The following is a 25,535-nucleotide window of genomic DNA, read 5'->3' on the forward strand; positions in this document are numbered from 1 at the left end:
TTTACCTGTGAGTCTGTGCTCGGGGTCTGGATACTTTGCCCCGTGTTTATGTCCAAGATACGTAAGTGCCCATCTCTCATTCCGCCTCCAACGGCAAGGACTGCAGACTGCCAGGGACACCAATCCATGGCCTTTAAAGTTCAAATAATCACACCGGTGGATCAGGCTTGGAGAAAGTGAACTTGTGATGGTGACATGCTCAGGTGAGCAGGATTTGCAGAGGTCTGCGAGGACCATGGTTCTTCTGGACCTTTGATCCAAAGGCAGGAGCAGTGGCACTCTCTAGAGATCACTTCTAAGGGACTAGAAATCACCTATTAGGTGCCTTCCTCAAATTTTGAGAACAACTGCAAATATTTTAAACAAAGAAAAACCACCCAATAATATATTTTTAAAACTACACTCAACATGACCTATGGGCAAAAATCTGCCCCTGGAGTAGGTGACATGTGCCCCTAAAATCTGGTTATGAAATGAAGCCTTTCTCCTATTTGTCTACCTGTGTCTTTAGGTTCTAGGTCAGAGAAAAAAGGACAGAATGGAGTCACACACGATTGCTCATACCCCAAAAACTCTCAGGCACTTCAACTAATACATTTCAGAAAATAAAATTATCTTTGATTTACTTATTTATGTTACTATAGTTATTCTGAAAAATATGATTTAGTATTACACATTTATATTGATCATTGAAATGATTAGTAATAGTAATTTTAAAGTACATTATAACAGATATTTCAGTTATATTTATCTATGCATCCTTATTTATACATCCATCCTGCTATTAGCTGCCACCAGATTTAGTTTGCTCAGGCTTCAGAAACTCTTGGTTCAATTCACTGTATTTCTGACAAGACATGTAAAAAAGTAACTTGTATTGCTTTGCTTGGGTTTTCATGTGTTGGGTTTTTGTTTTGCTTTATTTTGTTTTTGCATTTTGTTTGCAGACAGGATATTTTACATACATTTTCTCTAGATTTTTTTCAAATCATTAAGAATGGGAATTTGAACCTAAAATCATTCTTAATGTTCTATGGATATTAAAAACCACAAGCCAAAAAAAAAAAAAAAAACCACAAGCCAGGGATGCTTGGGTGGCTCAGGGGTTGAGCATCTGCCTTTGGCTCAGAGCGTGACCCCAGGTCTGGGGATCAAGTCCTACATTGGGCTTCCTGCAAGGAGCCTGCTTCTCCCTCTGCTTACGTCTCTTCCTCTCTCTCTGCTCTGTCATGAATAAATAAATAAAATATTTTTTAAAATAAAATAAAAACCACAAACCAGAGTACTGAGCCACCACTATGCCTCGCAGCAGGTGCTACGTATTACACCCTATACAAGGAAACCCCATGATAACTATGTAAGTTCTCATTCTAACAAATTTGCTCATAGTTAACAAAGTAGAATCATTTCTTTGCTCTGTGAGTGATAAATATTCTGGGAGTCTATGTTGAGGCCAGGACGCATATCTATGACACCAAAGGAATGAATATATGGATTTTTTTTTACTAGAAATAAGAACTTAAAATACAGAGAAATAAAAAAATATATATTAAACAGAGCATGGTGGAATATTGGTTTAACTGGGCACCACCCCTCCTCCTTCTTCTGACAATGGGTTTCCTTTCATGGAGTGAGCTCATGACCTAGGCCTGAACAATCAGTGTACCCATCTCTCTGACCACAGTTACCTGTTGAGAGATGAGAATGTGCCCAAAGTCACACCAGAGTCCTGCCTGGGGCTTTTATACCAGACTTATAAGAATGATAGTTTCCTAATCAATTCCCATTTGAGGGAATCTGACTTTGAAGCTGCTAAGAACCATCTTGCCCACAAAATAAATGTCTGAATAAAGAATGAAACTAAACAGAGACAGGCAGAGCCAAGAGCCAAAGAGAGAGTGTTCTGACATTATTTAAGGCCCTCGATCTGGACGGTATTGGAAGCAGCTGTATTTACCAGGACTCCTCAGTTGTGAGAGAAAATATATTTCCTTTTTTTTTTTTTCTTTTTTTTTTTTTTTTTCAGAAGCTTCAGTCACTTACAACCACAAAAACGGACACATGGAGCGTATACATAGGGTTGTCTTTGAGGAGAGTGGTAGCAAAATCCACAACAAATTCTGGGGAAAGAAAAATCTCAAAGCATTGGCTTAATGGCTTTGTTCTCATGTGTGAAGGATACTCAGTGATATCTGAGTGAAGAGCAACTTGGAAGGCTATTGGATGTCTTACCTTGACTGCTGTAGGTTGGGATATAACTTTCAGCGGTTGAGTCTGTGTTCTCACACCTGGGTCATGGGGCCATATTGCCAGCAGTCCATCACTACAGCCACTGGAAAGCAGCCTGCCGTCAGGCGACCACTTCAGAGCACAGACAGCTTGCTTGTGGTGAAGTGATCCAACGTGATGCTGGGCTTCCCGAACATCGTGGTGATAAACACGGCCCAGCCTCGATCCGCTGCACAAAGGTAGAGGGGCAGGTTTTTGACAGAAAACTCGAGCATTCGAAAGCATGAAGTATTATTTCCTCTTTCTATTAATCTACAAATCCACTATTAGTTTTGTTAATGTTACTAACATCTGAAATATATGTCACAGCAAACTGTAATGTGATTCAAAATCAGTGGATAATGTCTACTCATGCACAGTGATTTGGATCCAAATAATGATAAAGATCCTATTACTCTATCAAATGAACTCTTTCTGGACTAATTGTCTACAAGGAATAAGTAAACAACTACATATAATTATTTCTGAAATTTCTCAAAATCCAGTATCATATTTGTAAAAACTATTCAGGCGCCAGACACACTGAACAGCATTCAGATGAACAATAGGAATTCTGCAGCCAGACCACCTGGGTTCAAAGCTGGACTCTGTCCCTTTTACTTACCATGTGACCTCAGGCTAGTATCTCAGTTTATTCATTAAGAATAGGTTGCGCGGGGGGGGGGGGGGGGGGCGGTATTAGAAACCATTGTATAGCATCACTGCAGGGATTAAAACACAATTATGCACATAAAGAGTATAGCACAATGCCTAGCATCCATTACTCCAAAAATGTTACCTGCTATTATAAGAAAAGATCTGTTCATTTTCCTTGTGGATGGTATAACTAAAGTTAAACAATGCAGACTGTAAAAAGAATTCAAATATAGAACTGACTTCACTACAACAGCTTCTCATAGTAAATAATTAGCCTTTTATACAGTTTTTTTTAAGTGGCTTTAACTTTGACTTACAATCACAGGGTATTGAAATCTCAAATTTATTTCTTAGCTACTTAAATTGTAAAAGGCCTTGGAATCTATTTAATTTAAACCTACCTTAAGAACTATGGTATAAAAACGAATGGCAATTATTAAAAACAGTGCATATTTAGATCAATTATGTAGGATCATAGGGACAGTCACTTGACTTTTCTGGTTAAAAAGAAGTAGTTAGACTAAATTGGTAGTTCTCAAAAGTGATGAAGCATCAGCATCACTTTGGAAACTAGAAAATGCAAATTATCAAAGCAACTTCAGACCTACTAAATCAGAAATTCCTAAAGACAGACCATCAATCTGTGTTTTAAAGAGCTCTTGGGGATCCCTGGGTGGCTCAGCGGTTTAGCGCCTGCCTTTGGCCCAGGGCGTGGTCCTGGAGACCCGGGATTGAGTCCCGCATCGGGCTCCCTGTGTGGAGCCTTCTCCCTCTGCCTGTGTCTCTGCCTCTGTGTTTGTGTGTGTGTGTGTGTGTCTCATGAATGAAGGAGTGAAATCTTTAAAAAATATAAAATAAAATAAAAAATAGAGTCCTTCAGGTGATGTTGATGCATGCTCAAGTTTGAGAACCATGGAGATAGCTGATGTATGTGGCTCCTTCCAGTTTTGACATCTGTGGGTCTGTGAATTGGAAATATGCCCCAGAAAGCTTACCATAGTCCAAATTATTGATCCTGATAACAATAAATACTTGATTGCAACAAAATATCCCTCTGGTAGGTATGGCTTGGTACAGAGAAACTGTTTGCTTAAACAGAGTTTGACCTTTTATCTGAACAATTTAGTGAATCCTGAACATCACTTCCCAGTACTAGCATACGGTGCAGGCACAGAGCCACCATGGTATCCGTGGCCACTGGACTACTTATATCACCAGAAGATCAGAACATGCAAGAGGGTAGGATCATAACTGAAACTAACTAATATCCTGTTTGGTTTTGGTTTGTTTTAGTTTTGCTTTTGGTTCACTCAGCCTCCCAAACTTGGTGATAAAAATCTAATGTGTTCCATTAAGACGCTTCTTACCTGCTGAGAATACAGTGATTCCAGCTCAGAGCCCCAACCACTGACAAATGACCAAGCATATTTCTCAGCCGCTTTTTAGTTACCACATCCCATAACTGAAAAAAAAAATGAACAAGCAGAGTTACATAACATTGTCTTTTTCACAGCCCACTGTCTTCTTAAAGGCCTGATGGCAATTATTGTTGATACAGCCAGTCTTTGTACAACAGGAAAGCTTAGCTCCCTTAACCCTGGGAAGCATTACTCAACATGTCTGACATTGTCTGACTCAACATCGTCTGACATGTCAGCTGTCATGACATCACCTGCAGAGCTTGCTATGGATGCTAGCCATTCTGATTTCATAATGGAGGTAGGATCTGTGAATATGGCATTTTTTTAAAGACATTTATTTGAAAGCTCCCCAGGTGAATTCAGTGCACAGCCACAGGTTGAGAATGGCTCTCACACTTCTAGTTTCTTCTAAATTGTGGGATTTCGTATCTAGAAATCCACCGACAGGCTAAGAGACTCCTTTTATGCCACCTACAAATGATACACTGACCCATATGAGAAAGAAGAACTTTGGTGCAAGAAGAAATCATGACATAACCTTCAAAGCATCCAATATCATTGTAGAGATGAAAAAGCAATGAGAGCTATCTATGGCCCTCCAAAGTCATTGAACATATGAGCAATATTGTTTATAGTATTGCTAGTAATAATAATACATGAGAAATTAAATAGGTTGATAGAATATGGGTAAATTACCATTTCAGAGAGCTTATCAGAAACAAATTCCTTCATTTTAAGTAACTCTGCTCCTGATCACAGAGTGATCCAAAGTCCTAACCCTGAAGATTCTACAAGCCCAACTTTAATACTAGAGAAAAGACTTTTAGGGGTACCTGGCTGACTTGATCAGAGGAGCATGCAACTTTTTTAAAGATTTTATTTATTTATTCATGAGAGACACAGAGAGAGAGACAGAGACATAGGCAGAGGGAGAGGCAGGCTCCCTGCTGTGGCGGGGGAGGGGGGGGCTGATGTGGGACTTGATCCCAGGACCCCAGGATCATTACCTGAGCCAAAGGCTCAACCACTGAGCCACCCAGGTGCCCCAGGAACATGCAACTCTTGATCTCAGAGTTGTGAGTTCAAGCCCCACTCTGAGTGTAGAAATTACTTTAAAAAATAAAATTTGGGGGGGAAAAAGACTTCTAAGAAGGTAAATATGACAGAAGGAAAGCTTGTGTGAAAAAAAGCTAGATAGAGTATCCTTAACTCCTCATTAAATGCCATTCAGAAAAAAAAAAAACAGAATGGTATATCCTCTTACTCCCCATAGTTTCAAGTGCCACAACTAATATAGATTCTCTATTGTATAATAACTTGTTATTAAAAGTCAATTTTAGTTATTGAGCAATTACACAGAGCACATTTTGAGGAAAAAAAACAACTTTCCATTACTTGTACTTCTCCTTCACTGGTGCCAACTGCCAGGCAGTTTCCATCTTTTATCCAGGACACAGAGGATATATAGTTACAATTGAGACTTAAGTCTATATTTTCAATCAGGTTGTTTTCCCCAGTCCATATGAACACAGAGGATCCAAGGGCTACAGCAACAAGATTTCGAAAATTCCAGTCTAGAATATTCAGATCTATAAGAAAAGCATTTCATATTAGTTAGGGTAATTACTTAGCAAATAAAAAATATTTTCAAGTAACCAACTTTTTATAGATAGATGAGCAAAATTAATCCCTTCCCCATGGTTAGTTGGAAAATAGAATTATATATGCAAGCAGATCATTAGAAGTTCAAAAATAAAAACTAGAATTTTGTGTCAAGCTACATAGTCTAATGAACAATAATGCTTGCTATTTATACTCAGATATATTTATTTGGAGTCATTTAGAGAACTTGGAAGTTTCACCTATCATTATTAGTACACATGAATTGTATCTAACAGGCCACTAAAAGTTAAAAGCACATATTATTTTTTACTGAAATTATCTAGACTTTTTCTTTTTTTTCATTTTAATTCCAGTATAGTTAACATAAGTGTCATATTAGTTTCAGATATACAATATAGTGATTCAGCAGTTTTATACATTATTCAGTGCTCATCACGATAAGTACACTCTTAATCCCCCTCACCAGTTTCACCCATCCTGCCCACAAACCTCTCCTCAGGCAACAGTTTGTTTTCTGATCAATGATCTCTGATCTCCAAATGATCAGTTTGATCAGATAGTTAAAAATCTGCTTTTTGGTTTGTCTTTTTTTCTTTGTTCATTTATTTTGTTTCTTAAATTCTACATATGAGTGAAATAATACGGTGTTTGTCTTTCTCTGACTGATTTATTTCACTTAGGTCCATCCATGTTGTTGCAAATGGCAAGAATAGTATGGCTGAATAACATTTCATTACACACACAGACACACACACATATACCACATTTCTTTTTTAAGATTTTAATTTTTGAGAGAGAGAGAGAGAGCATGAGAATGGGGAGGAGCAGAGGGAGAGGGAGACTGACAAGCAGACTCCCCAGTGAACCCAATGTGGGGCTCAATCCCAGGACCCCAAGATCATGGCCTGAGCTGAAGTCAGATGCTTAACAACTGAGCCTCCCAGGAACCCCGATTCCACATCTTTTTTTTTTATTTCACATCTTTTTTATCCATTCATCTATTGATGGACATTTGGGCTACTTCCATAATTTGGTTATTATAAATAATACTGCAATAAATATAGGGGAAAAAGCACATAACTGTTAGGGAGACATCTTTAAACCCACAATATCCATATGAAAGATGTCACTATCATTTCAAACCAAAATACACCCAACTATGGAATATCGAGAAAAAGTAGTCAGTGACTTATATGTGATACCTGGAAGTTCCTGGCAGTATTCTCCAGCTTCGACTTATAAGAACTCTTTGACTGCCAAAAGAAACCATATTTGTGTGACCACATATTAAAATGTATCCTACCTTATTTCTTTAATTGAAATATAGTTGACATATAACCCTATCTTCTTTCTTGGAAGACAAAAATCTCTTATCCTGATTGACACATATCAGTACAAAACTATGAAGCACACTAGTTCCCCTACAGTGGTCTAAGCTACCTATAACCCACCTTTCCCACTAATGACAACTACGAACTCTGAACAAAATATTTTTTAAAATTAAAAACCTGAGAAATGGAAAATAAGCAAAAGCAGTTAAACTAAGTAAGGGTGTCAAAACCAGAAGAAGCAGCCTGCCCAGGGGTGAGTTTCTCACTTTTTCTTCTCACATGGTTTTGTCAGAAAGTAGGCCCCAATCATGGAATAGCACCAGCAGCTAAAACTCTGATGGAAAGTTCACCATCTTTCTGGTGAGAGGAGCCAGGGAAAGGAGTCTGAGGTGACCAAAGTATGTGGAGAAATTCCTGGAGGGGAGAGAGCCACAGAAAGGCATTCCCTAATTGTGAATGTGTGAATCCACACACATCTCAGCCTAACCCTGAAATCATGTTAGTGCAAGGAAAACTCAAATAAGCTTAGCAACGGCTTTGAAAACTGAACTGAGATTTGAAGAATCCATTTAGGTCTCAGCCTAGACTCTAATCCGTATATATGAGGGATAGAGCCAAATCAGCATAGTTGAGGCTGAAGAAACTGATCTGAGACTCAAAGCATCACCCATAAAAGGCAAGACAAACCTTAAAGTATAAACCTAATTAAGACAAAAATGGCAACATTCTCTGCAGGACCCTGAATTAATATCACATAATATCCATATTGTCCAGTACACAATTCAAGATTACTGGACATAAGGAAAACATAATTAATAGACAAGAACCCCAAGATGACTTAAGTATAGGAATTATCAAAAACAAGATGCTAAAGCAGCTATAATAAAATATATAAACAGAATAGAAAGAATATTCTCCATGAGGTAAAGAAAGAACATACTTGAATAAAAAGAGAAAATATCAGCAGAATGGAAAAAAAGAAACTGTTTTCTATGTAAAGATAATAGAAACTATAAAAAATAAAACTAAAATAGAAGGCATAAAAACAGGGCAGCCCGGGTGGCTCAGCAGTTTAGCACTGCCTTCAGCCCAGGGCCTGATCCAGGAGACCCAGGATCAAGTCCCATGTCAGGCTCCCTACAAGGAGCCTGCTTCTCCCTCTGCCTGTGTCTCTGCCTCTCTCTCTCTCTCTCTCTCTGTCTCATAAATAAATTTTTTAAAAATCTTTAAAATAAAAATATAAGCCATAAAAACAATAAATGGAAATTTCTAAACTGAAAAATACAATATCTGAAAAATCTGGATGGGCTAAATAGTGAATGGAAATGACAGAGGAAAGAGTCATTGAATTCCAATATAAATCAACAGAAATGATCCAATATGAGGAACGTGTAGGGAAAAAATTTAAAAAGAAATGAGCAAAATCTCAGGGACTTTTGGAATAATATCCAAAGATCTAACATGTGTAATAAGAGTCAGATCTTGAGGGCAGCCGGGGTGGCTCAGCAGTTTAGCACCGCCTTCAGCCCAGGGCCTGATCCTGGAGACCCAGGATCGAGTCCTGCGTCAGGCTCCCTGCATGGAGGCTGCTTTTCCCTCTGCCTCTCTCTCTGTATGTGTGTTTCTCATGAATAACAAAATAAATAGGGATCTCTGGGTGGCGCAGCGGTTTGGCGCCTGCCTTTGGCCCAGGGCGCGATCCTGGAGACCCGGGATCGAATCCCACGTCGGGCTCCCGGTGCATGGAGCCTGCTTCTCCCTCTGCCTGTGTCTCTGCCTCTCTCTCTCTCTCTCTCTCTCTGTGACTATCATAAATAAATAAAAATTTAAAAAAAAATACAGTACTGTAAATGTATTTTCTCTTCCTTATAATTTTCCTAATAAGTTTCTTTTTTCTAGCTTACTTTATCGTAGAATATAGTATATGTACATATGACAAAAAAAATACATATGACATACAAAATATGTGTTAACCAACTGTTTATATTATTGTGAAGGCCTCCAGCACAGTAGGTATGAGCAGTTAAGTTTTGGGGAAGTCAGAGTTATACACAGATTTTCAGCCACGTGAAGGGTTCATTAATTTTTAGAAGTGTGATCTAAGTAGATTGAAGGAGGTGAATGAGGCAGAAGAACAAAGTTCTTATCTACTATGCCAGAAAGTTATGATAAAGTCTAAAATCTCAAGAAAGAGTTTACAAATATTACTTATAAAATAGATGTAAATACTGGGGGGGAAGAGCTGTTAGTTAGGGATGATTGCCTCTAGGAAATGAGACTTGGGGAGGGGAACAGGTAAGGCGGAGAATTCTCTAAATTCATAATTATGTTGATTAGTCTAATATATATAAAAAATAATATATTCCAATAATATATTCTAAGATAAGGAAGAAATGAAGGAGGCAGGGAGAGACAAGGTAAGAAAGAAGGACAAACAGAAAATCTTTGGACCATACCTTTCCAGACACATTGGGATGGCTCACAGAGTTGCATTTGCCCACTAACCCATTGAACCCACCTTCTGGGTCAAAAATAGTTGGTTTAGGCATTTCTGTAAACAAGCAAATAAATACTTCTTTAGAAACATACATGTACAGGGGCACCTCAGTGGCTCGGTGGTTGAGCGTCTGCCTTTGGCTCAGGTCATGACCCCAGGTTCCTGGGATCAAGACCTGCATCTGGCTCCCCTTAGGGAGCCTGCTTCTCCCTCTGCCTATGTCTCTTCCTCTCTTTCTGTATCTCTCGTGAATAAATTTTTAAAATCTTTAAAAAAAATACAGTACTGTAAATGTATTTTCTCTTCCTTATAATTTTCCTAATAAGTTTCTTTTTTAATCATTTATTTTGGCTCTTTGTCTCATTGTTTCTTTACCAGAGCACACAGAATTACTTCTGGCTAGTTTTACCTGTGACTATCTGAGCTCAAGGTCCTATCTTGGGTTCAGTTTTAATTCTCATCAAAAGACCCACCTAGGTCTAAACCACAGGCCACCACCTTTTCATCTGTCCAACTACTTGGCTTGTGATGGAATGAACCAAGATGACATAAATTAATAGGCTCTGAGCCCACCCAGGTAATTTGTGGTCTCTATGACCACATGCCTTCTGATAAAAAGTGTAAGAACTTCACAATGCTATACCCAGAAGTAGATCGTTATTCACAGCCTTGGTGTTAGCCACAAAGACCTGCAGTTGTGGGCAAAATTTAAAGGTTTCTAGAAACACTCAAGCACTACCAATAAGGGTTTTTTTAAAAAACAAGTACAAACTTCCAGTTACAAAATAAGTCATGGAGATGTAATGTACAGCATGGCAATTATAGTTCACCCTGGACTGCATATTTGAAAATTATTAAGTGCATAGATCTTAAAAGTTCTCATCACAAGAAAAGAAATTCTGTAACTATGAATTGTAATGAATATTGAGTACTGTGGTGATTATTTTGCAATATATATCAATATTGGATCACTGCTTTACACAGTGAAGCTAATACAGTTGGCCCTTGAACAACATGGGTTTGAACTGCATGGGTCCACTTACACGTGGGTTTTTTTTTATAAATACCACACGTGGGATCCCTGAGTGGCGCAGTGGGTTTAGCGCCTGCCTTCAGCCCGGGGCATGATCCTGGAGTCCCAGGATCGAGTCCCACATCGGGCTCCCTGCATGGAGCCTGCGTCTCCCTCTGCCTGTGCTCTGCCTCTCTCTCTCTCTCTCTCTCTTTCCCTGTGTGTGTGTGTGTTTCTCGTGAATAAATAAATAAAATCTTTAAAAAAAATACAGTACTGTAAATGTATTTTCTCTTCCTTATAATTTTCCTAATAAGTTTCTTTTTTCTAGCTTACTTTATCGTAAGAATATAGTATATGATACATATGACAAAAAAAATACATATGACATACAAAATATGTGTTAACCAACTGTTTATATTATTGTGAAGGCCTCCAGGCAACAGTAGGCTATGAGCAGTTAAGTTTTGGGGAAGTCAGAGTTATACACAGATTTTCAGCCACGTGAAGGGTTCATTAATTTTTAGAAGTGTGATCTAAGTAGATTGAAGGAGGTGAATGAGGCAGAAGAACAAAGTTCTTATCTACTATGCCAGAAAGTTATGATAAAGTCTAAAATCTCAAGAAAGAGTTTACAAATATTACTTATAAAATAGATGTAAATACTGGGGGGGAAGAGCTGTTAGTTAGGGATGATTGCCTCTAGGAAATGAGACTTGGGGAGGGGAACAGGTAAGGCGGAGAATTCTCTAAATTCATAATTATGTTGATTAGTCTAATATATATAAAAATAATATATTCCAATAATATATTCTAAGATAAGGAAGAAATGAAGGAGGCAGGGAGAGACAAGGGTAAGAAAGAAGGACAAACAGAAAATCTTTGGACCATACCTTTCCAGACACATTGGGATGGCTCACAGAGTTGCATTTGCCCACTAACCCATTGAACCACCTTCTGGGTCAAAAATAGTTGGTTTAGGCATTTCTGTAAACAAGCAAATAAATACTTCTTTAGAAACATACATGTAAAAAAAAAAAAGAAACATACATGTACAGGGGCACCTCAGTGGCTCGGTGGTTGAGCGTCTGCCTTTGGCTCAGGTCATGACCCCAGGTTCCTGGGATCAAGACCTGCATCTGGCTCCCCTTAGGGAGCCTGCTTCTCCCTCTGCCTATGTCTCTTCCTCTCTTTCTGTATCTCTCGTGAATAAATTTTTAAAATCTTTAAAAAAAAGAAATGGGAACATCAAATCACAAGATCTTAAATGATTTGCCTCGGTTCCCATGAACACAAAAATCTGATTGCTGTCCCTTTGGGCCAGTATATAAAAAGCACTTCTGACATTCTTACATCAAACCTCAAACAAAAACAGATAAGAAAATTAATAGTAAGTATAAAGAAAAGTACTTGTTGGAATTTTCTAAAAAGATTTTAGTAAATAAAGTGGAGACAATTCCTTTTTTTCTCCTTCATGGTAATATATTTAATCTTACATATAAAACAATCACTGGATCACCATAATTCATACAGCATTCTCTTTCACAGGCATCATTTTGAGATTTTTAGTTTTCTTCCGAGATATTATGTCATTGCCAGTAAGTGAATCATGGGTTTTTAGGTATTCAAAACAGGACAATCAAGTATAAGCGGGGTTTCCCATTTTTAGGATCACTGGCATTTAGCAACAGATAATCCATTATTCTGGGGGCTGTTCTGTGCATTATAGGATGTATAGCAGCATCTCAGACTGTATCTACTAGATGGGATAATCAAAAATGTCTATAGACATTGTCAAATGTCCCCTGGGGAGCAAAATAACCCCCAGTTGGGAACTACTGGTATAAAATAATATTCTTAAAATCAATGGAACTCTTCATAGAGTTAATTCTTCAGGATCCCATTATTAGCACAAAGCTGACCAAGGAATTGCCCAGCACAGAGTGCTTCGGTTTGATGTACCCAAGGGTGCTCTTCCCTCGGTAAGATCTACTAACTACTTTACTGAACAACTTGGCATAGATCTGACTATACAGAATAATTTTGAACATCTACACAACTATGCAGGCCCTTGTTGTAGAAACTCCCTCTGCAGGACCTCTGAGGACCACATGGAGACTCACATTTACTGTCAATGTGAAAGACCTCACTTCGTATCTGCACCAATCCTGATGCTGTTTGACTTCTAATTAGTCATGACAACAAATGTTTTATATAAAATAGTGAAACAGTGTCCATTATCTCCTTCCCAGGTTCTTCAGTGAAGCTGGGACAATGTTCTGGCTGGATAACAATTGCTGCAACAATGGTAACTTTCCAACACCATTGTGACCACACAGACAGAGCCACCTCCTTGACTGCCACCAGTTTACTATAGAGCCTAAAGAAAAGGGAGGTTGTGAGGATAAGGCAATAAAAACTCTAGTCTGCAAGAAGTAGAGTGTGGAAAGGCAGTGGCACTGATTACATGGCCTGGGTGTAAGGTCAACATGCCCCTAATGATATAGAGGCCATCTGCACCTGGCCATCTGCACCTCTAAACCCCTAACCAACAATAAAGCACTAGGTAAAAGACCTGCTCTAAGAGGTTTATTTTCAAACCTTTTGTATATGGTTTCAAATAATTAAATTTTACATTCACAGTATCTTTCCTCTAGTAAGATATATATACATATAAATATATCTATATAATTATTATTATATCTAGATAGATAGATAGATAGATAGATAGATAGATAGATAGATATATCAAACACTGGAAGCACATACTAAATGAGTAAATGCCCAAACTGAGAATTTATTACTTTCCATTTAAGCTTTCTAAAAGAAGCCTTGATTCCTTCAGAAGCTATTCATTGAACTTGATAAACCCAAAAACATGCTAGTGATACTTAATGTGCCCGAGGAATTTAGGTCAGACTCCTCTAAGATCTTAAAATCATAATAAATGAGATACTTAAAAGAACTAAATTAACTTAGTCAAGAAACAAACAACAGTAGCAAAAGCTTACAGGGGTGCCTGAGTGACTTGGCTGGTTGAGCGTCTGACTCTTAATTTCAGCTCAGATCATGATCTCAGGATCCTGGGACAGAGCCCCACGTAGAGCTCCACATGGAGCTTCACAGGGCTCTACGCTCAGCGGGAGTCTACTTGGGATTCTTTCTCCCCCTCTCCCTCTGCCTCTCCCCTCACTTGCACACTCTGTCTCTCCAAAATAGATCAATAAGTCTTAGAAGAAAAAAATGACCATCTTTTAGAAAAAGAATTTAACTTATCCTGGAAACCCCAGAGGGCAGACCAAGTCACTGAATAACTGAAAATGATTATACAAGAAATCTTTTGGCTGAGGGGAAGCATACCATAGTATGTATAATTTCATTATATTTTTAATCTTTACCTCTTTAAAAAAACTTTATTATTTTTAACTCAAGTATAATTAACATATAGTTTTCTAAGAGTTTCAGATGTACAATATAATGATTCAACAATTCTATACATTACACAGTGCCCATCATAAAGGTACTCCTAATCCCCTTCACCTATTTCATCCATCCCCCACCCACCGTCCCTCTGGTAACGGTGTTTGTGCTCTATATTTAAGAATCTGTTCTTTTATTGTCTCTTTTTTCTTTGTTCATCTGTTTTATTTCTTAAATTCCACATATAAGTGAAATCATATGATATTTGCCTTTCTCTGACTTATTTCACTCAGCATAATACACTCTAGGTGCATCTGTGTTGTTGCAAATGGCAGGATGTCATTTTTTTTTATGTAGGAGTAATATTCCACTGTATGTATATGTACATATTCATTTATTTATATGTATAGATGCATACCACATCCTCTTTATCCATTCATCTATCAGTGGATACTTGCATTGTTTCCATATCTTGGCTATTGTAAATAATGCTGCCATAAACATAGAGGTGCATATATGTTTTCAAATTAGTGTTTTTGCTTTCTTTGGGTAAATACCCAGTAGGAGAATGACTGGATCATGGGTTAATTCTATTTTTAATTTTTTGAAGAACATCCATTTACTGTTTTCCACAGTGGCTGCACCAGCTTGCATTCCCACCAACAGGGCATTAGGGCTCTTTTTGGTTCACATTCTTGGCAAGACTTGTTATTTTTTTATCTTGATTTTAGCTGTCCTGACAAGCTGGAGTGATATCTCACTGTGGTTTTCATTTGCATTTCCTGATGTAAGTGATGTTGAGGATGCTTTCATATGTCTATTGGCCAGCTGTAAGGCTCCTTTGGAAAAATTTCTGTTCATGTCTTCTTACCCATTTAATCGGATTACTTGGGTTTTGGTGTTAAGTCACATCAGATCTTTATGAATTTTGGATACCAATCCCTTATCAGATATATATTTTGCAAATATTTTTTCCCATTTGATAGGCTGCCTTTTGGTGTTTTGTTTTGTTGTTGTTGTTGTTTTGGGTTTTTTTGCCTTTTGGTCTTGTTGATGGTTTTCTTCACTGTGCAAAAGGTGTTTATTTTGGTGTAGCCCCAATAATTTGATTTTCCTTTTGTTTCCCTTGACAGAGGAAACATATCTTTAAAAATGTTTCTACAGCTGATGTCAAAGAGATTATTGCCTATGTTTTCTTCTAGGAATTTTATGGCTTCAGAAATCACATTTAGGTCTTTAATCCATTTTGAGGTTATTTTGTGTATGGTGTAAAAAAGTGGTCCAGTTTCATTCTTTTGCACGTAGCCGTCCAGTTTTCCCAACATAGTTTGTTGAAAAGGCTTTCTTTTTCCCATTGCATATTCTTGCCTCCATTGTCGAAGACTAATTGACCATATGACCATGGGGTTCTTTCTGGACTCTATTCTGTTCCATTGATCTATGTGTATATATCTGTGCCAGTACCCTATTGTTCTGATTTCTACAGATTTGTCGGGATTTTGATATCTCCAGTTTTGTTCTTCTTTTTCAAGTTTATATTCAGTCTTTTGTGGTTTCACACAAATTTTAAGATTGTTCTAGTTCTGTGAAAAATGCTGTTGGGCTTTTGATAGAGATTGTATTAAATCTGGAAATTGCTTTGGGTAGTATAGACATTTTGACAAGATTTGTTCTTCCAATCCATGAACATGGAATATCTTTTTGTTTGTGTCATCTTTTTAAAAAAAAAAATTATTTATTTATTAATGTGAGACACAGAGGGAGAGAGTGAGAGGCAGAGACACAAGTAGAGGGAGAAGCAGGCTCCATGCAGGGAGCCTGACATGGGACTCTATCCCAGGTCTCCAGGATCACACCCTGGGCCAAAGGCGGTGCTAAATCGCTGAGCCACCGGGGCTGCCCCATGTTTGTGTTATCTTTAATTTCTTTCAACAGTGTTTTATAGTTTTCAGAGTACAGGTCTTTTATCTCCTTAATTAAGTTTATTCCTGGGTCTCTTACTGTTTTTGGTGCAACTGTAAATAGGATTGTGTTCTTAATTTCTCTTTCTGCTGCTTAATTATTATTAGATAGAAATGCAGCAGATTTCAAAAGAAATGCAGCAGATTTCTATATACTCACTTTGTATCCTGCAGCTTTACTTAATTGACTTATTATCAGTTCTAGTTGTCTTTTGATGGAGTCTTTAGGGTTTTCTCTGTATAGCACCATGTCGTCTTAATGTTTATCTTTTTGATGTCTCATTTTCACTTTTTTTGATTGATACTAACTAGATTTGTATATTTGTTAGATACTATATTTCTTTTACAAAGTGCCCCTATTCATGTCCTTCACTCACTCATTTTCTTACTGATTTATAAGAGCAGCTAAGCCAGCTCCTTTCTCACATTTGGGACTTATTTGTCTGGAGCTTCTCAGGATATGAGATCTTCAGTTTTCTTTCTTTACCTACCTGGCCTTTTGAGGCAATGTTTTCATTCCAGCCTCTGTCCAATGCATGAGGTGCCTTGCAAAACCGGAGGGCAGAGTTATTTGTTTCAAAACTTCCTTTGATGGGAGTTTTCAGTGGTTCTTGGTGGGATCCTGCAATAAAAATATTTAGCTTTTGTTTTTCAAAACAAGATAATCAGTTTGGTTAGTGGTCAACCCATTGCACCTTTCACAATAGAATGTGAAGACACAGGCCGTCATCTCTCCAAAATTTGGGAGAGGTGAGTAAAAGAGGGAGAACCAGCCTTATCCAGAACACCATGGTCGTAAGTGAGCATTGCCTCAGTGGCCTCTGTAGCAAATGCCAAGATCGAAGACCTGACTCTCACTGCAGCATCAGCAGAAATACTTAATCTCTGCATGGAAAGAACACATTTGCACATTTGAAGAATAGATACAAACAGTTCCTTAGTTTAAGATGATGAAGCAAAGATATCTGATTTGCCCAGGGTATAATCATCCTGCCAGGAAATCACTGTGGGATGCTTGCTTTCATAATCATTGGTATCCACTCTATGATCATGAGCAAATTACTTTGCCTCTCCCTCTCCCTTTTATAGAAAGATGTTGTAAAGATACTTTGAGATCACATCAGTGAAATCCTTTCTAAATTAAAGTAATAACAGAATCAATATTATTTGCATCATTATTATTCATTTCTGTCCTCTTCTCAAGATTGAGAAAGCCCTTTACCAGACTTGCTACCAGAAAACCCTGTCAAGTCATCCTCTAAAACTACATATTTGTTCATATCACATGTTCATCACAGGGCCCAAGGGACCACTGAAAAATATTTTATATATATTTATAATCTTTACAAAAGGAATCATACACAAATGCAAATCTCGCAAATGCACCTGAAATACAACATACTGTCTTTTGTTTCTGTTTCATATCCTGCTCCTGCCATCACCTTGGAAATTTCTTATTCAAAGTAAGAAAAAAAGGAAAGCCCTTGATTAATGTGATACTGGATAGTTTTACGACACAAAGATTCTCTCAGGAATTTATATTTCATTAACATTTTTTAAATAGTCTGTGGAATTTCTATTACCTCACCTAGAACCAAAGTCTCTTTCTCAGGTGTTTTCTCCAGCACGGATCCAGATGCTTCTGGGAGGTAAGTGGTTGAAAACTCTTCCCCAAAGGAGCAGGACGCCGGATTCCGAGCTTGGTTTTGCCGCCATCTGGTGGCAATTGGGCTACTGGCAACGGGAACCTCCGCCGACAGCCTCTTCACAAAATTGCTCTTGAAGCTAGAATATGTAGTCTTCATTTCATCAAATATCTATTTAACAAGAAAAAAAAGTTGTAATTTATAGTGTCCTCAGTGATGCAAAAGTAAGTATTCCTTAAAGGAGAATTATAAACAACTCATCATGTATAAAATAAATTATATATCAGAGTTTTAATTTTTGTGATCTGAACGTTATTTTATACAAATATAAATGTGTGTTTGTGTATGTGTGTGTGTATACACTTAAAGCCTCTCTGTTCAAGGGTCTCAAGACATATAAAAGCAGCTTATGGATTAATTATGTTTATGGTTGTTATTACAATTACGTATCAATATAAAATATGAAGTTGAAATAACGCTATATATTAAACATACAAAATGTTTATATAAAATCACAAAATTGCAAATCTGGAAGTAAACAGCAATTTTCTAGTCCAAACTTTTCATTTCACAATTGAGATAACTGAGGCTCAAGTTGTTCAACATTCATCTCATTCCCTCCAAGAAACCCTAGGAGTTTGGTATTTACAGATCCTAAAATGGTGAATCAGGCCATGTATCTAAGTGAAACTGAAATGCAAATGACAAATTGGAAATATATTATATTTTTAATAAAATGTTAGGAATGTTAGGTTAATATCTTATGTAAAAGACTCTTAGAACACAAGCCAAGTAGAAAAAAAATGTACAAGCCAAATAGAAAAAAAAATAGGGTATAAGACCTAAAAAGACAATTCACAAAAGAGATGTATAAATGCCCCCCAAATATTCAACCTCACTAGTAATCAAAGAAATGCTGATCTAAAACAATAACCAAAAAAAAAAAAAACCAAAAAAAATAAAAATAAAAAAAATAAAACAATAACCAAATGCTAGCAATGATTTTTTTTTTTATGACAAGCCCCAAGACTGAAGGTTTTAGAAACAAACACTGGCATACATTGCTGGTAGAGCATACGTTAATATTTAGAAAGGACAATTTAGCAATGTGTGTCAAAAGCCTTCAAATATGTGTATAACCTCTACTGACCCAGTAATGTCACTTCTAAGAATTTAAGGAAGAAATTAAAAGTATGAGCAAAGATGAACAAAACCAAAATCTGTTGAGTGCTTACCGCAATATGAACCCATATGTTAAAAGGTCTACATACATTCATATTTAATCTTCAGAAACACCTGTGAAGCAGGTCTGTTATTCATTCCCACTTACCGATGAAGAAACTGAGGTTTAGAGGTTAAGTGAATTGCTTAAGACCACACAATGAGTAAGTGGAGATGCTATACCCTAATCTCATGTTTGACTCCACAGTCCACACTCACAGGAGAGAACATGGAGGTGTTACTGCAGTCTATATGTTTATAGAGGGAAAAAGATGGGAACGTCTCAATGTTTACCAGTGGAGAATCGACTAAGTAGACTATGTGACATCCTTAAAAGGGAGTACTCTGCAGCCATTAGAAATTAGGACATACAAAAAAAAGAAAAAGAAAAAAGAAAGAAAGAAAGAAGAAAGAAAGAAAGAAAGAAAGAAAGAAAGAAAGAAAGAAAGAAAGAAAGAAAGAAAAAAGAAAGAAAGGAAGGAAGAAAGAAAGAAAGGAAGGAAGAAAGAAAAAAAAAGAAATTAGGACATACATTAGGGACATGCAAATCCAAACCACAATGAAGTACCACTTCACACGCACTGGGCTGTCTTTAATCAGAGAGTAGATAGATAGATAGATAGATAGATAGATAGATAGCAAATGTTAGCTAGAATGTGAAGAGATTAGAACCTTTGTACACTGTACATTGCTTATGGGGACATAAAGAGGAACTACTGTAGGAAACAGCAATTCCTCAGAAAATTAAACCTAGAATTACTGTATGATTGAGCAATTTCACTGCTGGCTATAGACCTAAGGGAAATGAAAACAGGTATTCAAACTCAAACGCAGGTACATGGCTATTCATGGTAGCACTATTCACAATAGCCAAAAGGTAGAAATAACCCAAATGTCCAACAACAAAGAAGTGGACAAGCAAACTGGAAGATACATGTTTTTGTATGTATATATACACACATTATACAAAATATAATTATTTACTCGTAAATGATATATCAGTTCGAAAAATGATGAAGAGATTTCCCATCAATTGTCTTACATTGTCTTGGCAGGTGCATGTTCCTCTGGCTCATCTCCTGTCACATCCTCCATACTATCTCCCCACCTGGACGCTCTTCTACAATTCTCTGCCAGGGTAAGTTCCAGCCCACCTTCACAGCTGGGATCAGCCATCACGTCAGGAAAGTGTCTCTGACATTCCTTTCCTCCCTATTCCAAGGCAGGTTGGGCAGTCTGGTAGCTTAATAACTGTGATGGTTAATTTTATCCATCAGCTTCCCTGGACTAAGGAATGCCTAGAGAGCTGGTGAAACACTTTTTCTGCATAGGGCTGTGAAGGTGTTTCTAGTGGAGACTAACCTTTGACTCAGTAGACTGAGTAAAGAGATCCACTCTCATCATTGTGGGTGGGCATCAACCAACCCACTGGAGGTCCCAAATGGCACAAAAAGGCGAAAGAAGAGCAAATTTTCTCTCTTCTCTCTAGGATGTCCATTTTTTTCCTGCCCTCAGACATTGGACCTCCTGGTTTCTCAGACCTTTGTACTTCTTGATTTATACCAGCTGCTCCCCAGGTCTCAGGACTTTGGACTCAGATTGAATTGTACCACTGGCTTTCCTGGTTCTCCGGGTTACAGGTGCAGACTGTGGGACTTTTCAGCCTCCATAACCTTGTGAGCCTCATGTATATATACTTAAATATATTCTATTGGTTTTGTTCCTCTAGAGAATCTTAATGCAATAATGATTACTTTTCATTGCACATGAGAAAGAGCTGATATGCAGTGAAAAGGACTGGCAGTATTAGACACTCACCACCAGAATATGAATCAATAGCATAATAAGATGACTTTTTTTAAAAAAGCAATACAATTTTAGGCCTCATTAAGGGAAAAACTGTCAAACAAGAACTGGGAAAACTAATTGTCTCTGCACTGGTCAGGCCCCATCTGGAGAACTGTGTCCAGGCTTGGACCCGTTCCGTAAGAAGATGATGAGCAAGACAGGATTCTAAACCTGAGTTCATTTAGAGGAAAGGGACTGTAGTGAAGCAAGATCAGGGAACACAGCAATGGAGCAGCACATGAATGGAGTGGGGGAATCAGGGGTATTTTAGTCTTGAGGAAAGAAGACCCATAGGAACCATCTTGAAGCATTTAAAGGAAGGCAATTTGTGAAACAAAGAAAAATTTACTTTGTATTGCTCTTTTTGACAAGACCGGGACTGATAAAGGGGAGAAGGCAAATTTTTACTCGGCACAAAGAACTTCCAAAGAGTTAGAGCATAATTTCCTACAATGGTTTGAATGTGAAGTACAGTTATATCAGTCTCTCCCGTAGGGACATACGGTCCATAGTGACACAGATGGACATTTTTTTTAATAGTTGTGTGTTTTAGTGTGCATTTTTAAATTTTATAGGGTTTCCAATGTTGATATAAAATCTCATATAGGGGCACCTGGGTGGCTCAGTCGGTTGAGTATCCAACTCTGGTTTTTGGCTCAGGTCATGGTCTCAGGGTCATGAGATCGAGTGCCATGTCGGGCTCCACGATTCTCTCTGTCCCTCTCCTTCTGCCCTTCCCTAGCCTTCTCTGTCTCTCCCTCCCTAAAATTAAAAAAGAAAAGAAAAGAAATCTTCCCTTCTAAAAAAAATGTTTTGAGTAAAATAAATGAATCAATCTGAACCAAAAATGTGAAGTAACTAACAGGACACATGGCAAAAATCACAGAGATTGTATGCAAATGACTCTAGGTTAGGGATCACTGCAGTAGATTGTGATATTTCATCTTCAGTGTTTTTAAACTTTTATTCCAGGACCTATCTCTTGCTGAGGACATGCCTGTCACATAGTTTTAAACAACTCAAGTAGATTTTTTTAAGCTTTTATTTATTTATATTTATTCATGAGGGACACGGAGAGAGAGGCAGAGACTTAGGCAGAGAGAGAAGCAGGCTCCATGCAGGGAGCCGATGTGGGACTCGATCCTGGGACCCCAGGATCACACCCTGAGCCAAAGGCAGACACTTAACCACTGAGCCAACCACGCGTCCCTGAAGTAGATATTAATAAAGAGAAAGAGGAAGATAAGAAAAAATAGACAAAGTAAGATTAAGGGGAAAAGGATGAATGACTCAATACTCTAAGAACTTGGCTTGTTTCCCTTTTTTTATTTATTATTTTTAGAGAGGGAACAGGGAGGGGCAGAGAGAGAATCTTAAGCAAGTTCCGCACCCAGCACAGATCCCATGCAGGGCTCCATCTCAGGACCCTGAGATGACACCTGAGCCGAAATCAAGTGTCAGACACTTAACTGCCTGAGTTGAGTCATGCAGGTGCCCCTAAAATGTCCATCTTCTTATTTCTGAACCTCCAATGTCTCCTCATCCTGGTGGGCAATACCACCCAAGCAAGAACTTTGAGATAATTTTCAGATAGTTTACTTAGTTCTCCATTGCCAGTGCCTGCGACTGGGGGGCCACAGAGCATCTTGAGCACCTGTCCCAAAGCTGCCTTCCTTAAGATAATGCTATCACCTCACATCTTCACTTGTTACTCTGTGGACTCTGTGACCCTCCCAGATAACTTCAGTACATTTGGCCAAGCTGTTTTGTTGTTGTTCTCCACTCCCTCTCCTCTTCCGACCCATTCAGTGATTTCTTGAAAAACTAAATGTCTCCTGATGAATGAAACCTCTTCAACAGAGTACTACAGTAATCTCACCTGCCATGTTTTCTTCTGAGTAAACATATGGTGTCTATTACAGAGAAACTGTTGAATGTAGTTGAAATAATTTGGGTTGTAAAGTTGAAAGTCCTAAACTCTCTTCTTGCTTGTTCTACTTACTTGTTCTGTGATGTTAACTTCTTCCTGTTTGAAAGCATTACTGCATTCTACCTATAGAGAGATTTATACTACACGTTGTTCTTTTTAATATGTGTGTATGCTCATATCCATATATATTAATATATATAAGTTATAAATAATTGTGTACAATATAAAGCTCTCTACAAACATAAGTCTTTTATTTAGCAGTCGGTGATTTGCTGCCTCATATCTGTTCCCCTATTCATGTTTGTTTCCTTGTCTCCAAAACTGATTTCAAACTTGTCTGACACTGGCTCCATCACTGACACTATTTGTATCCTCTACAGTGCCCAAGATGCTTGATTCACTGAGTCAACTGCTTTATCCCATTCTTGCCATTGTATGTTCCCTTGACCTTCACCTCATTATTCTCTTCCCATCCTTTAGAAAAGCCCTCCTTGATCTCCTGAAAGACTCCTCTTGATTTTTCTAGCATACTATCTCCTATGCAGAGAAATTTGCAATGTTGATATATTTATAAATCGAGAACAGTTTTAGTATAGAAAGAACATGGAAACAATGACAACAGATTTCCCAGAAAACTAATAAATGATGACATCAAAATATATACAGAGAAAGACTCTGACAAATGAAGAAAAAAGAAATGCCTAAAGGCCAGAATCTATCTATCAATGTTTAGTAACACCTGGGCTGGGAGTTACCCAAACTGTTCTCTTGAATATCTAGTTAATGGGCCTATACAGATATATGTTCATATATTATATATATGCTTCATATATAAAAAGTATATGTATGCTTAAATATTCATATATAAAAAGCACTTAAGGTTTAAAAGCATACACACACACACACACGCACACACACACACACACGTATATATACAAGTATATATCTTTACATCTCCAGCCGCAGTAGTCAGAGGAGCTGCGGCCATCTCTGCCCACCTGCTATGGAGGCTCATGCAGAACTGCTCCAGCTCTGCATCAAGAGAAACAAGCAGACATGCAGCACCCCCGCAATAACCTGAAGGCTCTCGACTCCTGCTACAAATGGCTGATTTACCACAAGACTGTGGGCATGGAGCCAGCAGCCCAGGGCAGGGATATAGTGGTGATCATGAAGTGGAGATCTAGCCAGCAAAAACCCGCCCCCTCCTACATGCAGACCACCATCAACAAGAAGCCCAGGACCACCCTCAGCAACATCAGACACATGATCCGCAAGAACAAGAACTGCCCAGCTCTGCGCATGGCTGCCATTCACAGAGCCAGGGCCATCCTGCACAACCAAAAGCCTGGGGTGGTGAGGAGGAAGCAGACCACCCCACCAACAGTTCCTGAGCACCTGTACCCCCAACTCCAAAGCAATAAAGGTGTCAAACACCTTTAAAAAAAGCATATATAATGCTTTTAAACTTTAAGAAACATAAAATTAACAAACTGATTTCAGCCCTGACAAGAGACTTTATTTAAGCTTTCAAAGTAGTTTCCTTATAGTGTGAATATGCTGGACAAACCAACATGCAACATCAAGTCTGCACAAATGTTTTATTTCTGGTTAATAACTGGCATGCAGGCTTGTACAGAATCTCTTGTAAACTTATACTGTATAATTTTGGCATTCTCAAAGACCAAGCTCTGGATCACCTGATGGGAGTTTCTGTACTTACAAAGCAATGAAGTAGAAAGTATTATATGATTTTATCAAAGTAATATCACCCTATGGGGCCCTGCCTGGGGTATAGTCAATCAGCATTCTCCCAGAGGCAACCCTCTGCCCTCTCCCTCAAAGCCCCGTTATAATGGGATGAGTTCACACAATTCAAATTACAGCAGGTGTTCTATGAACTTCTTTTTTTTTTAATTGTTAGAACTCAAGTTCCTGAGCCATTTCCTTGAACAACAGCCTGAGGAGCTAGTCAAAGTACCTGAAGTAGACATAAGGTCATGAAACATGTCTACTATGGAAGACAAACAGAAACCAGAAAACCTGTTTACTCTGAAAACCCAAAAAAAAAAAAAAAAAAAGACTGAGGCCTAAAGTTTCTCAAACTTACAGGCACACTTGAGTCATGAGATGATCTTGTAAAAATGCAGGTTCTGATTCAGGAAGTCTGAGACGGGGCTTGAACCACTGCATCTCTAACAAGCCCCAGGCGATGGCAGGGCTTCAAGCCCTAGGATGGCACTTGGAGCAGCAGGGCCAGAGAATTTAGGTCAGGGTGTCATATAAAGTTTGGCTTTTCCAGTAACTCAGCCAGAGAGCACCCCAGTAATACTATCATAGTTAAGAGGTGATACGTGTTTTGTATCATTTTAAACATTTTTGTTTTATACTAGAAATTATGTTTATAGGATAATACTTTTCTATTGTATCCATTCTTTTTTTAAAAGATTTTTTTATTCATGGAGACACAGAGAGAGAGAGAGAGAGAGAGAGGCAGAGACATAGGCAGAGGGTTAAACAGGCTCCCTGTGGGGAACCTAATGTGGGACTGGATCCCGGGACCCCAGGATCACTCCCTGAGCCAAAGGCAGACGCTCAACCACTAAGCCACCCAGGTGCCCTTATTGTATCCATTCTTATCAGGCTCCAAGAGTGGGAATAACATGGTTTACCAGTGTCTGACAGGTTGTACATGTCTAA

The 25,535-nt window shown here is 38.2% G+C and overlaps 1 protein-coding gene and 1 pseudogene across 1 annotated transcript in view; one reads left to right on the top strand and one right to left on the bottom strand.

The window, feature by feature from the left end:
• Positions 1 to 25,535, bottom strand: part of CDC20B (cell division cycle 20B) — a 43,891-nt gene that overhangs the window by 5,340 nt on the left and 13,016 nt on the right. The window contains exons 3-9 of the mRNA XM_041767496.1: positions 17,779 to 18,007; positions 16,682 to 16,812; positions 11,703 to 11,796; positions 5,742 to 5,935; positions 4,293 to 4,387; positions 2,233 to 2,458; positions 6 to 131 (exon numbers count right to left, since the gene is read on the bottom strand). Coding sequence (XP_041623430.1) covers positions 6 to 131; positions 2,233 to 2,458; positions 4,293 to 4,387; positions 5,742 to 5,935; positions 11,703 to 11,796; positions 16,682 to 16,812; positions 17,779 to 18,007 — 1,095 coding nt within the window. The remainder of the gene's footprint in view (positions 1 to 5; positions 132 to 2,232; positions 2,459 to 4,292; positions 4,388 to 5,741; positions 5,936 to 11,702; positions 11,797 to 16,681; positions 16,813 to 17,778; positions 18,008 to 25,535) is intronic.
• Positions 19,950 to 24,278, top strand: LOC121496969 (annotated as a pseudogene).

The sequence above is a fragment of the Vulpes lagopus genome, chromosome 8 (genome assembly GCF_018345385.1).
Source record: "Vulpes lagopus strain Blue_001 chromosome 8, ASM1834538v1, whole genome shotgun sequence".
In the NCBI taxonomy this organism is placed as follows: Eukaryota; Metazoa; Chordata; class Mammalia; order Carnivora; family Canidae; genus Vulpes; species Vulpes lagopus.